Source organism: Falco cherrug, chromosome 7 (assembly GCF_023634085.1).
Source record: "Falco cherrug isolate bFalChe1 chromosome 7, bFalChe1.pri, whole genome shotgun sequence".
Lineage (NCBI taxonomy): Eukaryota > Metazoa > Chordata > Aves > Falconiformes > Falconidae > Falco > Falco cherrug.
Genome location: NC_073703.1, coordinates 62,783,145 through 62,797,470, shown reverse-complemented (window position 1 = coordinate 62,797,470; position 14,326 = coordinate 62,783,145). Strand labels below are relative to the sequence as shown.

Below are 14,326 nucleotides of genomic sequence, written 5' to 3'. Positions count from 1 at the left end.
TGAACTGCTGGTTGAAAGGTAGAGGCACTGGTAATCATTATTTCCCCTTGTTTGTTCAGGACCTTCCAACAAAACAAACAACCTTTTTGTGATTGGATTGACATGGTGTTAACAATGCATTTAATGCCCAAATCAGTATGAATACAGGTAAAGCTTCTGCTAATACCAGTACCAGGATGTTAAAGCCACCTATTTTCTAAGCAACTCTAAACAGCCACACATAAAAAAAAAAAAAAAAAAAAGTGTCAAATCTTCCCTCCTTTAGCAAATAAAGCTAACATTCACTAGGCCACGTCATATAGCAACCGCAGGTACTGTTTGAGCCATACAGCCATCTGTTAAACGCTTGCCTACTGTACCTGCAATCTTTTCTGCAATCTTAGCTTCTGTAGCTCTCTCTTGCAGCTCTAAGTCCAGTTTTATTGTCTTCAGCTCCTTGTCCTTTTCAGACAGCTTATCCTGAAGCTGAATTGAACAAATGGACAGTAAGATTCTTACCTGGCCAATACAGTGAACCAGCTCTTCTAACCACAACAAAATTTTAAATAATAATTTAATACCCCCAAAATACAAACACTATGCAATACATCAGAAGTTCAATTTATTTAAAGGACAAATGTTAAAAACATCTTTTTTATCATATGCCCTATCTTGTTCTGCAAGACAGGCGGCAATGTGTATGTCACTATTTTCACTTGGGATTCTCTTCAGATATTACCAGCTGTGGTCCTTCTTGCTAAGGAAGTTCAGAATTACATGGAATATGATGCAGGTGGCGTCTGCATGAACAGCCTATTTACTACTGAGAGTACTGGCATCACAGCCTGAAGAGTCTGTGGTGTAAATGCATAATTTTTCATGTGTATCACCAGATAGAAAATTGTATTCTTTCACAGGTTGAGGCCTTCGTGTTAACTGGGAATCCACTAAATCTGCTCTTGGACAGATACCCGAGCTTGCCATTGAATATTCAATGACACTTCATGGAAAGACTATAGACTTTTCTGTTGTTTAGGTGCACACAACTGCTACTAACACCAGTAGCAAATCAGTGTGCAAGCAGGACGGAATTTTCTTTCCCTCATCAAAGAGGAAGTATCAGGGCACATTCGTTATCTGGACCACATACACAGAGGCACGAACTCAGATTCTATTAATGAAATCCTGGCCTTGGTTTTGGTCCTCCTTGGTTTTCATCCATGGTGCAAGAACTTACATCACTGATTAAAAGGGTCAAAGGGTAGGATAAAAGTGGTGTTTTTTTTATTTTATTTCAGAGAAGCAGTTGTTAAGCAGATACTAAGAATCCAAAATGACAAGAAAGCTATTGATTGGTGCACTAAAATAAATAACAAAACTAAATTAGGCACTGTTTAAAATGTATGTTTTGTAAGACAACTATAAAAGAGCAAATGCTGTGAGCTGAATATCTCAATTGTACCTTTTTATTTTTGGCTCTCAGAGTGTCCAGTTCTTTTAAAAGGAATGCTGTTTCCGTTTTTCCGTCTAAATCTGAGGCATCCCTCCATGAAGATACAAATTCAGGGAGCATCCTGTTAGCCTTTTGTTCTACGGTGCTGCATTTCAGAGGGGAAAAGAAAGAAAAATAATGTACAACCAGTTCCTCCCCCTTCCTCTCCAAAACAAAATACATGAATTATCAAAAGTTGTTAATCATTGCAAATGTATTAAATAGACAGTAAAAGGGATGGCCTTCTATCACTTCTTAAATCTGTAGTTCTGAAAAAAATCTGTAAATCTGGAATGGTAAATATATATACTACAGTACTAAGGCAGAAATCAGATGAATATAAAGTAGCTATGAAGCCTATAAACAGAAAATGCTTAAGGGAAACAAATTAAAAATCTGTGCCTAACACAGAGCGACAAAATAATGAAACATTCAGGTATCAAATTGATGCTTAGGTTAAAAGAAACCTAATTCTTCAGTAGGATGGTCAATTCCACATGAACTGAAATGAGAATATCCAGAAAACAAGATCTAGGAGTTCATCTTGAAGAAATGTGTAAAATGACAATGTTATTCTAAATATTATAACGGGCATCAGCAATTCCATACCGTATATCACTCACATAGTTTTAAGATAACTTATTTAGCCAAGACAAGATTCAATGACCAGAAAAATTCTGTCTCAGGGTAAGACTTTTATAAAACTCCTTGGCTATCCATTGATACTCACAGATAACTCAGAAATCACAAACAGATCTCACTTGTAAGATGGTAGCAAAATCAGTAGATGAATGGATTAGAAGGGGGATTAACAAATATTTTTACCATTCACTTCCTCTAAGCATTTTCTGTTTATAGGCTTCATAGCCAATGAGTCATATGAAGTAACCAGATAAAAGCTATACCTTCTTAACTACTGTTTCTACTGTACACATTACTTTCATTATGTGTAATTAACACCCTAGAAAGAAAAGGAAAGCTATCTGTTGCTCCTAAGAGTCATTCTCCTATACTGTTGTTTGTACTCAGTCTCTCCTTTCTTCACCTGCTTCCATTGGATTTATTTTCTCTATGGTTCTTTCAGAAGGAAGTTAAGGTCTGTACTCTGCAGGCAAACTATGGTGCAACCTAAAGCACATCAAACATAGACAGCAGGAAGATTCACGTTGAAAAAGTACTTACTTGGTGTATTACACTATATATGGATTGGAAGTGTGCTTAAACTGCCTGTCTGCACTTTTGAGATTCTTCAAAGACTATTCCATCTTTGCTCTGTCTAGCAAATTTCATTTACTATTGTTTTGGACTGAAAGTGATAGATGCATCTGGATACTACTGCCCAGATATTACAAACCTCAAGCTTTTTTTGTGCATTTTCCAGGTTCAGGAGATGCTTTGCATTAACAAGTTTGAATATACCTCCTCATCATCTTTAAATCCTGCAAACATTTTCTTCCTGATGTCTAAAAGAAAACTTGATGTTTTCATTCAACATTCCAAGTCACATTGATGGTACACCAAGACCATCATTTACAGTGCAAATCAACACTGACTCAATGTTTCCTGGGTCATTCTATACAAAGATATTTTCTCATTTTATATTCTGATTGCAATCTATTTGGGGAAGGACAGATTTTACGCAGTTTATATAGTCTCTACCACAATGAGTTTTTGGCCTAGATGCCATGTATTTGCAGGTGAGATAGTTCAACATGCTGACTGCTGTGGGAGGTTAACTTCAGTGTTCAAGATCAGCCTGATTCCCAGTGCAAGTGGCACTGGTGAAGGGCAGGAGCAACAGCCTTTGGTTGACACTGTGCTGGGCTGTACCTAATCACTCAGGATTACATTTGGCTTTTAGTGCAGGATGCATTGCCCTAACAGCGTATCTCAGGCCCTAATGTAAAAAAAAGGCAACAAGACAGACGGAAAAGTACTATGGACTGGTTTGGGCCCAATAGATCGTACTAAAGATAACAAAATCAGACGCAGAATCTGCCAGACAGGTGAAGAATTAGCGTATATTTTTCAAAAGTACATCACAGGGCTCTGCAGCCTTGGTCCCATTCTCAAAAGCAAATCTGTCACTCAGTTAAGACTTGGGCTTCAGAATGCCTAAGTTGCTCAAAACCGGTAGCATGTTCCCAAGTCAGTTGGGTTTACCTTTATATATTATGTCACATAGTGCATGAGCGTATATGTTTCCTAAGATTGCAGTAGAAGGTCATAGCTCAGTATAGAAATTAATGACAATAAATGATCAAAAGTAATGACAGAATGAAATCTTTAGTTTGTATTATACTTTGCAACCATAATTTCCCTTCTCCAGATGCCATTCACAGACTGCCTACAAAGTATTACAACTCCTCATCTTTTCTCTTTCAACTTCATCTACACTTCACCCTGCTTTATTCCTGCTTCCTAGCTGCTTTATTCCCGTTTCCTACTCACTTTCACCCTGCTTTGTTCCTGCTTCCTACTCACTCATGATACTTAGGGTACACTGTGTTTGTTGTGTAAAGTCACAAATACTACCAGACTTTTAGATCATCTTTTCTAATTCTGTTCAGTATGCATTTTAAAAATTAAAAAGAGATCACAATCATCGAAATACCCACAGCGTGTCACATAAGCCATTGCCATGATTGTTTTTTCTGTCAGTGCTAGAGAATGCAGTGGTGAAATGCTGCATTCCACACTGAAAGAAGGGCAGATATGGTAAGTCTGAGTAAAAAGCTGACTTACTGATTCTCAGTTGGGAAGTAAATTTCCTTACCTTTATCCAAAAATCTGTATGTATATTATACATATTATGTATGTCTATAATTTGAATCTAAAAAAATTATATATATTGGGATATTTGGTTTTACCTTGATTCTTCAGGACTGGAATTACAATCATTTGGGGCTCTTCCTCTTTGACTGGTTACCGGCAAATCTGGAAGTTTCAGTGGTTCAGCTTCTGCCTGGATGAATGGGTTTTTCTGAGAATTCTCATGAAACTGGAATTCAGCACAAAAGTCTTCTTTCTTCTGTTCCAGGACATGTGTTCCTAATTGGAAATGGAAACAAACATACTTTTTCATTTGGAAAAAGAAGCACAAACTTGAGATTTCTCATGCAAAAATGGCTTGCTATATTCTTATTTGTAGCAGAAAGGAGAAAGTACTCTAGTTTCAGATTCACAGCTTCCTCATCCCACTAAGGAACCTAGAGCACAGATGTAGGAGTTATGAGCTATTTACTGTATTTTTCTCATGGAAACTTCAACAATTCATCACCATTTCCTAATCCCTCTTCCCCTGAAATGACTGTTTAAAATAATGCTGACCCTATGAAATTATCTACTTATCTTCTGCAAAAATCTGCTTTAGCCCAGTGAGACATGATGAATTTCTGCTGTAGACTGGGAAATTTGCAGGTTGTGAACTAGACTCTTACTTATATTGAGGTCTTTTTCAAATCCATTTTGGCTACAAAAAAAGTATCACCAAGCTGTAATTAGCAACAGCAAATTTAAGGCCCCATTATTCACTCCTGGAGAGTGCAAGGTTCAGGCTCATACAACTAAAGAACTTGAAGAATGCAAAGCACAAATTGTGCCAAAGAGGAAAAGTATCTAATTAAACTGTTGAATGTGATAGTTCTCTGAAGCTTGGCTACTAGATACATTTAGGACATATTTCTGATATCAGGGTATTTAAATGAAAGAAAGATCTACATACCATGAATGTTCTTTCATAAAGTAAGAACAAGTAAGTTTTAATTATAGAACTATATTAAAAAAAAAGAGGAAGAAGCCTAAAAAAGCTGGAATGGAAAAAAGTGCACATATTCTTCATTTTTTCATTTAGATTAGCAGAGAATAAACATCAGAGCTTTTGCTTATTTAATAAAGTTAGTGTTTCCAAACATTTTGGTATATATTTTACGATCCAACTTATTACTTCCTTCTCAAAAATACTAAGAAACTGTCTATACAGTTGCAATCATCTATAAATAGTCCAAAAATACACATCAATCAGTATCAAGGTATCACGCTGCATGTAAGATATAAAAGCACAGACTCTGAGTCAAAAATACCGAAAATACTCTCTAAAATCTACTGCAATAGATTACTCTTTCCTTGAAGAAGGAAAGACACAGCCGATGGCACAGGAAGCATCCCAAGGGCACAGAGGGATGACTCATGGATTGGCTGGAGTCAATTTAACAAGTTTCCATACAAAGCTATATGTTACCTCGAGGAAAAAATTTTTGTACCCGCTGCTCATCTGTATTCTCCTTATCTACTTCGGCACAAAGCCACTTGAATCCACTCTCTCCGTTCCTCTAAACCAGAACCACTGATTTTTGTACTAGAGGAACAACAGTCAACAGTGTATCAGAATCTTTGTTTCTAAGCAGTAATAAACACGTGGTGACCATAACTTGCTAAATAGTTCATTAACAAGTATAACCTAACACTAGTTTCAGTACTGTGATTGAAATGTGTTCCTCATATCATTTCACAGCCACTAGGATTCTTTGAGCAAATGTATGCTGGTGTTCACTGGCTTGAAATCCTGCATGTTTTTGAGCAGACATTTCCTTTTAAATGCTGCTATGTTTCAAAACTGGACGCAACATCTTGCTCCACCTTACAATAAGAAGCAAGGCTCACTATAGAAACAGGCATTAAAAAAATCACTATGTATACTCTAAGAATCTGCCCCATCTTGGGAGAGGCAACACATAAGGGTGAAATTCAGAAACCTCTCCAGTTCGTACTACCTGAAAACTAACCTAGTCTGAGTTTCAATCCTTGCAAAACATTTTATAGGGAGGCATATACTTGGATGTGTTTTCCATTTGATTTATATTATAAAGACCTATCAAACATCACCCTGTCCACTTCTCCCAATTCAGATGTAGCTATCTGTGTATATATATATATATATATATATATATAGTTGCAAGTTATGCTCCCACACATTGAAGAGGAAGTGCAATGCTTCACTTGCCATAACCAATTTTCTTCTTCTTTTCTAGGGCATCAACATTTCCTTTAAGCCGTATATATTTGAAGTGCCTCAGGTGAAGCATGTTGCATTCTGTGGAAGAATTCAAGCACAACGTATCTGTTGCAATAACCAGTAACTGTATTGCCATGAACCTTTGTTCCTTGTTTAGCATTCCTGCACTCTCCTTTGGCCCACACTATATGAAAGCTGGAGAAGAAAAACCTCAGTCCAGAATGTTAAGATTAGATGACATTAGTTGCCACAGTCACACTGGGATGAATAGAAAAAGGGATTCTAACCCTTTTAGTGTAAGAGTAATCAACTGAGTAAGTTTTCCTCTCTGAATAGCAGCATAACTATCTGGTGTATCAACTACTCCTTGCAGTTTTGTATCATCAGCAAACTTGCTGAGGGTATACTCTGCTCCATCATCCAGATCATTAATGAAGTCATTGAAAAAGATTAGATCAATTTTTGATTCTGGGAGTAAACTGCTAGTAACTTGCCTCCTACTGGACTTTGTACAACAGATCACCACCACATGGGCGCAGACATTCAGCCAGTTTTCAACTGACATTGCTGTTTACATTTATTTAATCCACACTTTGCTTCTCTATTAGGATGTTATAGGACACAGAGTCCAAAGCCTTATCAAAGTCAAGGAAAACAACATGCTGCTTGATCCATGTTTTATGTCCTGCTTGTCAGGATAGACCACCTTTGAGCTTGGATGAGATGATCCTTGAATATCAACAAGATCTCTTGGATTCCTCTTCTTTCTAGTACCGTAATTATACACAATTCTTCCAAGTAGATCTCTGAGGAGGCCAAAGTCTATTCTCCTGAAGTCCACAGCTGAGGTCCTGCTTTTTGTCCTGCTCTTTCTTCTGAAGATCCTGAACACCAGCACCTCACGGTAACTCCAGCCGAGGCTGCCCCCTGACTTTGAGATCCACAAGCAGTTCTTCATTGTTTGTAAGTATCAGGTACAGCAGAGCACCCCTCCTTGTTGGCACCTCAATCATTTTTTTCAGGAATTTGTCAGTGGACACCAGAAATCTCCCATATCACTTGTGCCCTGCTGTTGTCCTGCCAGCAGATTGTCAGTGTCATTGTAGTCCTCCATCAGGACCAGGACCTGTGGATTCTTCCAGTTGTCTGAAGAAGGCCTCATCTCCTTCACCCAATCTTCCTCCATGCCCTTCCCTCTTATTGGCAGGATCAAGGATAACACCATGGGTTCCCACACCCTTAACCACCCCCCCCAGAGCCATACAGTCACACTTATAGTCACATATAGTCATACTTCTCAGGTCAACCCGACAGTATCACTGGTGCCTAACTAGAACAGCAGCAGGGGCTAACAGAGGGTCAGATGAGCCTCAGCAGCCTCTCTATAACATCCTGAAGGAGCTCTCAACAAGCAAAAAAACTTTCTAGATGACACGTCAAGTCACCAGACAATTTTTTTTTTTTTAAACATTATGAGATAAACATGTCTGCATGATGAAGTAAACATCTGCATTAGCAGCCGAACTTCAGGCTAAATCCTTAGGCCATGTCAAGATACAGATTTTTATGCATTCAACTAAGTTACAGCAGCTGGAAAAAAAAAATAATTTAGAATGGGATAGATCTGTGTTGGCATTTATTAATGCTAATGCTGCTTTTTTAAGCAACTTATGTTTGCAGCACACCTTTACCTTTTCATCCAGATCCAATTCCCTCAAGCACATGGGTAAGACTAAGCGGTATCACAGCAAGCCTGTAAGTGGCATTCCTGGAAATGTTAGGCGAAACACAGAGGATCTAATTTTTTCCCCTACTAGTTTTGTAAGAGAAAAGATGATGGCAGCCTCCTCCACTCAGACATGGAAGCACTCTGCCCGAGGGCATGAAGGTTAGAAATTTTTACTTGTTTCACACAGCTGTAATGCATGTTTTTGGTCAACATGCTAAATCTGTAAGTAGAATGCTTTGGGGAAGACATTTTAACCACTGTCAAATCAATGGGCATAAGGATTTTTTTATTTTTAAAACCACTTTATTCTCCATATAGCCCATGACCCCCACCCCATGTAATTTAAGCTCCCATGTACCAAGGCCTGTCTTGCTGTTAAACTAAGCAGCAATATTAATCAATGCACTTCAGTGCTTTTCCTCATGCCTCCTGCAAATTGTATTGTGCACTAATTACCAATGCTGCAGAGGCACACTGGGGAGTACGTAGCATTTGCAATAATCAGGCTGCATAAGGAACATCAGAGAAAGGGTAAAAAGCCTTGCAAGCGTTGGGAAAAATGCTGTAGTTTTCATTAAGTGGTATCACCAGCACTGATTCTGGTTCCCGAGTATACTAAACAACTTATTTTCCATATAAAATAGAGTTAAGTTCAGTAGCCCAGATTAATATTTCACTATAGGGAGAAGCTGATCTTCTGTATGTATTTATCTTGAATGAATAGCTTGTTCACATTGAAGGAAAGAAAAGCAAATGTTAGGAAGAAGGAATATAAAGACACTGGAATTAAAGCTGGGAATTGATTGTAAGTGACGTAAGAGGAAGATAATGCTGTCATGGCTTGAAATAGGAAAGGCAGAAAAGAATTCAATGTTGTTAAGCTAGGAGTGGTTAAAAAGTCAAGTAAAAACATTGAATCTAATGCATTTTGCAGGCAGCCACTATTTCTCACAGCTCCTTTTTAGAAGCAGAGGATTGGCACTGAGATCAGGGAAAGCACAGCATGAGAGAATCCTGTACTGACACTTGTAATATGGAAAGAAGTGCTGGAAATGTAAGTGCACAGAAGGTGCAGATTCACCCCAGAGGCTAAGGAGGCAGTGGCATCCCTTGTTACACCACTCAGCATATTCAGGCTGGGTGGGCACCTCCTTCCGCCTGTTTGTAGTCTTTCAGCACCCCACTAGCCAAACTGCACTGATCAGCTCAGAGGTTTGCAGGGAATCTCCGCGGAATAACAATAAAGGAGAACAAACAAAACCCAACAGAACATGCACGCAGTGCTGCAAAATACACTGCCGGCTACAGATCTGCCTGCAGATGAGTATGGGGACACTGGAAGCCCTTGGTGTTTCAAACCAGCTTCAAGTGTCATAGTACTTACTGCTTGCTACCTATAGCTTCTTAGTATTTGTTTTAAGCTGGTCTACAGCACAGACAAAGGATCTTCTCATCTGTCTGCAAAGGACTGCATGAATGAACCCTCAGAGGGGTGGCAGTAAGAGGCAGGACAGGAGAAAAAGCAAAAGCAGGAAGGAAGAGAATGAGCCATACACATGGTGGGAGCATGAGCAAAGCTGACTGCAAACTCAGTAGCTCACTCTTCCTATGTGACACTCTCAGATTAAAAGCATTTGAAGAAATGCAGAACAAAACACTGTGGTACGTTTGAGGAACTAACTGCAACCTCAGTTACTAAAAGCCCCAAAATTCAGTGACTGACAAACTTTCATTTACTGTTAATCATGCATCTTTTCTTCTCAGCCTAAATGACAACATAGCTTCAATTTCGATGGGTTTTTTCTGTTTTGCTTGTATAATACCAAAAACTGAATCTCAAAAAACAAGAAGGAATATTCACTATCCAAAAAAACTATCAAAGAGCCACCACACTTCTATACTAACCTAGCCTGTTCCCACCGGAATAAAAGGACACACTACAGCTTAAAAATACTTGCTCTTGCCCCTACCTGCAAACCACACACCTACCTCAACTTGCTACAGCAACTGTCAAGTGTGTAAGAGCATTACTTAAGAACATCACCTTTTTATTTTCACTATACTAATTGCTATTCTTTATTATTGACTTTCAAATTATCTAGATTTTTTTGGGTTAAGAATTTTACAAAAATTTCTGAAAAGATAATTTTTGGGCATATGTATATGACAACACACACACACCTGCAAGTGTTGTAACAAGCTGTTAGGACAAGACAGTTGCTGCATTAATAAAAAGTAATTTTAATAGCTTCGTATGAACAACGGATTATGGAATTGTCTTAAGTTCCCAAGATCTAATGCCACTGGACCCAAATTCCTAGATATATAAAAAATCAAATATTTAAGGCTAACTGAAAATTTGAACCTCATAGCCACTAACTTTTCTAGTTATGCAAATGAAATTAGTACTATGACTGAATATTCCTTCATGAGATGAAAATGATGAGTCAGCCTTTTTGACAAAGACAAACATTCATTCACTCTGTTGTATAACTACTGGAACTTCTATCAAACAAAATGACTGTGAAAGACTCAGATTGCTCAACAGTTCATCCATGACTGAATGATTCAAAGGCATAAATCCTGAAAATGAGTGGGAAACCAAAATTTAAGGATTTTATAGGCATAAATATGCAAAGAAAGAAAATAAAGCTGGTGGAAGAAATCTGATCCTATTGCCTGGCACAAGTGGAAAGAAAAGAGTTGGTTTAGGTTTTAAGCATTTTCAGAATGCCTGTTATTTCCTTTTTCATTCATATTTGAGTTGACACAGATGCAACATACATGATTTACACGCACATCTCAACGGGTGCTTGTGATTTTTTAAGTTTTCCTCACTATTTTATCTTTCTCACAATCTGCAAACAAATTTTCAGAGTTAATTCCAAAAAAAGATACTACACTTCATTTTGAAGAAGAAAGTAATTCCTGTTTCTGGAAAACAATTACAAAAACTCAGTACAAAAAGTACAAGATCAATATACATTTTCTCAAAAACCCCCCCGAACAAACAAGAAAGAGTGCAACTTTACTCATCTTTGGACTTACTACAGATTTACCTAAGTTAGCAATTATTTAGGCCCCTTCAATGCAGCCCAGTACACTGAGTACCAATAACCTACAACAGGAACTGGTTATCCCTTCACGACACTTCTCTTAACGTTTCAAGAAAACTGGGCAAACTTTAAGACGATAACTCAGTAGGACTCAACATCTCACTAACTCACTTCTGTAGCACAGCAGAACAGCAGTCACAGGAAGCTGATAACAAGTGAAGGCTGAGCTCAGAGTAGTTTTGTAACACAAAGCTAATTCCTTTTATTTCTCAGTGCTCTGCCCAGGAAAAATGCCACCAGCCCAGCCCTTGGCAGTAACAAAGAGGAAATCACCATGCAGATGCATTGCACGGTTAGTGCCCCAGTGATACATAACTGTGGACCCTGCTGAGAGCACCGTGGGTCAACTCATAAGAGTGAGGACCATCCATTTACTTTTAAGTAACCCTTACTCAGAAAGGTCCTGGATTTTTCACCGAGATATCTGCTCTTACTTTAAGAAACAAATGAGGTTCACTGAAATAAGCCTTGAAAACAACATCTTGTGGAAGCTCGCACAGATATTTTATAAAGGATGCTTAAGTACTGTAACAATAACTTTACAGACATCAACACCCAGGCGCACAGTAATGAAGTAACTGGATCGAGGTCATTGACCAAGCCACGGCAGAAGTAAAACTGCAGAACTTCAAAAGCTCCTGTCTCCTCAGCAGGGGCCCTCAAGTTCTCTCTTCTTCAGACAAGCTTTAGCAACTCATTTCAATTGGACTTCAAGGAAAAAAATACCATTTTAACTTATGAATGATAAAGTAACATTTACACAATCACAAAATTAAGAGAAATTTCAAAACTAAGTTGGTATCCTTCCACACTACTTTATGATAATAATTTTCATTCACAGGAAAGACTACAGTATTTCTACATTAGAAGACAGACATGCAGCGTACAGTATATACAAACTTCCTGTAATTTCAGTAGTAGGCAGAAGAAATTTTTTTTTTTTTTTTTACATTGACTGTTGTTCTAATACAGAGAACTTCCAACCAGTTAAAACTGTTTTAGAAGTCAGTCAGGTTAACAGAGCAATACAATTCAAATACTCCATCTCTGGCTACAGCTAAGCATTTGAGTTGCCCAAATTCACGATCAAAGAGCACAACATATTCTTATTGCAACTTTGTTGAGAGAGTTCTCTGCAACTGAACAAAACCTAAAGTTCTATTTTGCATCAATGTCTTAAGTTTGCTCTATATCCCACAACACACATACCAGAAAAAAGCCAGGCTTGAAAATATTTTGTCTGCTAAAACACAGACAAAACTCAGAAGTTTATTCGTTCATTTTTTTTTTTTATTCCTTAAAGGAATCTAAAGAGAACAGTGACTTCATTCTGTGTTAGCAGTTTAAGTAGGGGGACATCTGTGTTACTTTGAATGCTTCTTTATTCACCTGTACTTGTGTGGAACCCTATCAACACCCTTCATAAAGAAATAAATTGAGAAGGACATTATGAACAGTTGGAGTTATTCTGGCAAAGGCAATTTTTTTTCAATTCTCCAAGGATCCTGATTATTTTAGTAATGATGTTTCCCTCGCCTGCCTCTCTCACCAAGTCTTTTGCCCTCCTATTTTGCATCTAAACAGCAATTGCGTACAAACTGGTGAATATTTAAAATAGAAAAATCATCCAAGTCTTTAAAATACATGGCAAATCATTATTTTAGTATTCACTGCAGTTAATCGTGATGCATTTATTAATGTGTAAATATCAGACATTTCCTTTGGCATTCCACCCTCCGTTTGCAATTCATTAACATATTGTTATTTTAAAACATTAGTCTCTGAGAAGACACCAGATTTTCATTGGATCGGTCTCACACTTGAAAAAGCATTTTTATATTCCGAATGCATCAAAACAGCAGAATCTCTAGGCAGATACTAAGTGGGATTCACTGAAACACAATGTTAGTTCTAATGGATGGATGATTGTGTTTGGTCTTTTGAAACTTTGAAGTATAGGTAAGTCTTGATCACACAAATTAATAAATCCTAAAGCTGGAGTTAACAATAACCATTACACCCAAATTCTGCAGCTTAGCCCAGCCAATTTTTCAAAAGGTCAGGTTGTGAACTGGAGAAGATCAGGGAGGTCCACCGCATAGCTTTGTTGCCAGGCATCTCTCGTCTGGATTGTTGCAGGCATTTATTAGTATTCGTCAGCAGACTCAACAAAGCAAACAAGAAATTCAAGCACGAATAATAAAATGAAATGCTGCTATATAACCCTTTGTCATTCAGCAAATATGGGACTTTTTAGCTACATTGTTCCTAAACCTGGGTTACTACTTTAATTTTTCTCCACAGTGCTGACTGAATGAGTATGCATGTGTGTTAAATGCAGAGCTCCCTTAACAACTGCAGGACTGCCATTTAATCTGTTGGTAGATGGACCATTTCCTGTGGGAACTCTAGCTATGATTTCCAGATCCACCAAATAAATCTCAGATTAAGATTCCAAATGAAACCTGCCTTTGGCAGATAAAAAATGTCAAGATGGATATAAACAGTAAAATTATAAATTATCTAGGTGTTGCACGATGACTTGATGTGCGTTTTTTGTTTACACTTTCCCCGATATCACAACTATACAAGGCATTCATCAAATGTCACACTTTCATAATACTGGAGGCATCATTAAAACTGTTTGGCTAAGGACCTTGAAGTGTTTAAGCAGTAGCTCAAAAGTATATTTGTGCAAAGTAGAAGAATAAATTTACATATCAGCAGCAGCTCATAAGGGATGGGTAAATATTCTGTTTATCTCTCATTGTAATTCAGGTTAGTTTAAATACAGGGTTTCAGGATATCATTACAGCCTATATGGAGTTATTACATAATTTCCAAACATAGTGTCTGCTAGAGTTTTACTAAGCATGCTGTGTTTATATTTTCTAAACCAGCTAAAAACAAAGTAAACCTTCCCACCTCATTTCTCTTTTGCTATTGTCATACCAGACAATTGCTTTTCACATATAACCCTTTCCATTATCTAAATC

The 14,326-nt window shown here is 37.7% G+C and overlaps 1 protein-coding gene across 13 annotated transcripts in view; it reads right to left on the bottom strand.

Annotated features, from left to right (window-relative positions):
• Positions 1–14,326, bottom strand: part of MIPOL1 (mirror-image polydactyly 1) — a 197,363-nt gene that overhangs the window by 140,576 nt on the left and 42,461 nt on the right. For all 13 annotated transcript variants that reach the window (XM_055716711.1, XM_055716720.1, XM_055716714.1 and 10 more), the window contains 3 exons: positions 4,342–4,522; positions 1,442–1,577; positions 360–465 (listed from right to left, as the gene is read on the bottom strand). In XM_055716711.1, coding sequence (XP_055572686.1) covers positions 360–465; positions 1,442–1,577; positions 4,342–4,522 — 423 coding nt within the window. The remainder of the gene's footprint in view (positions 1–359; positions 466–1,441; positions 1,578–4,341; positions 4,523–14,326) is intronic.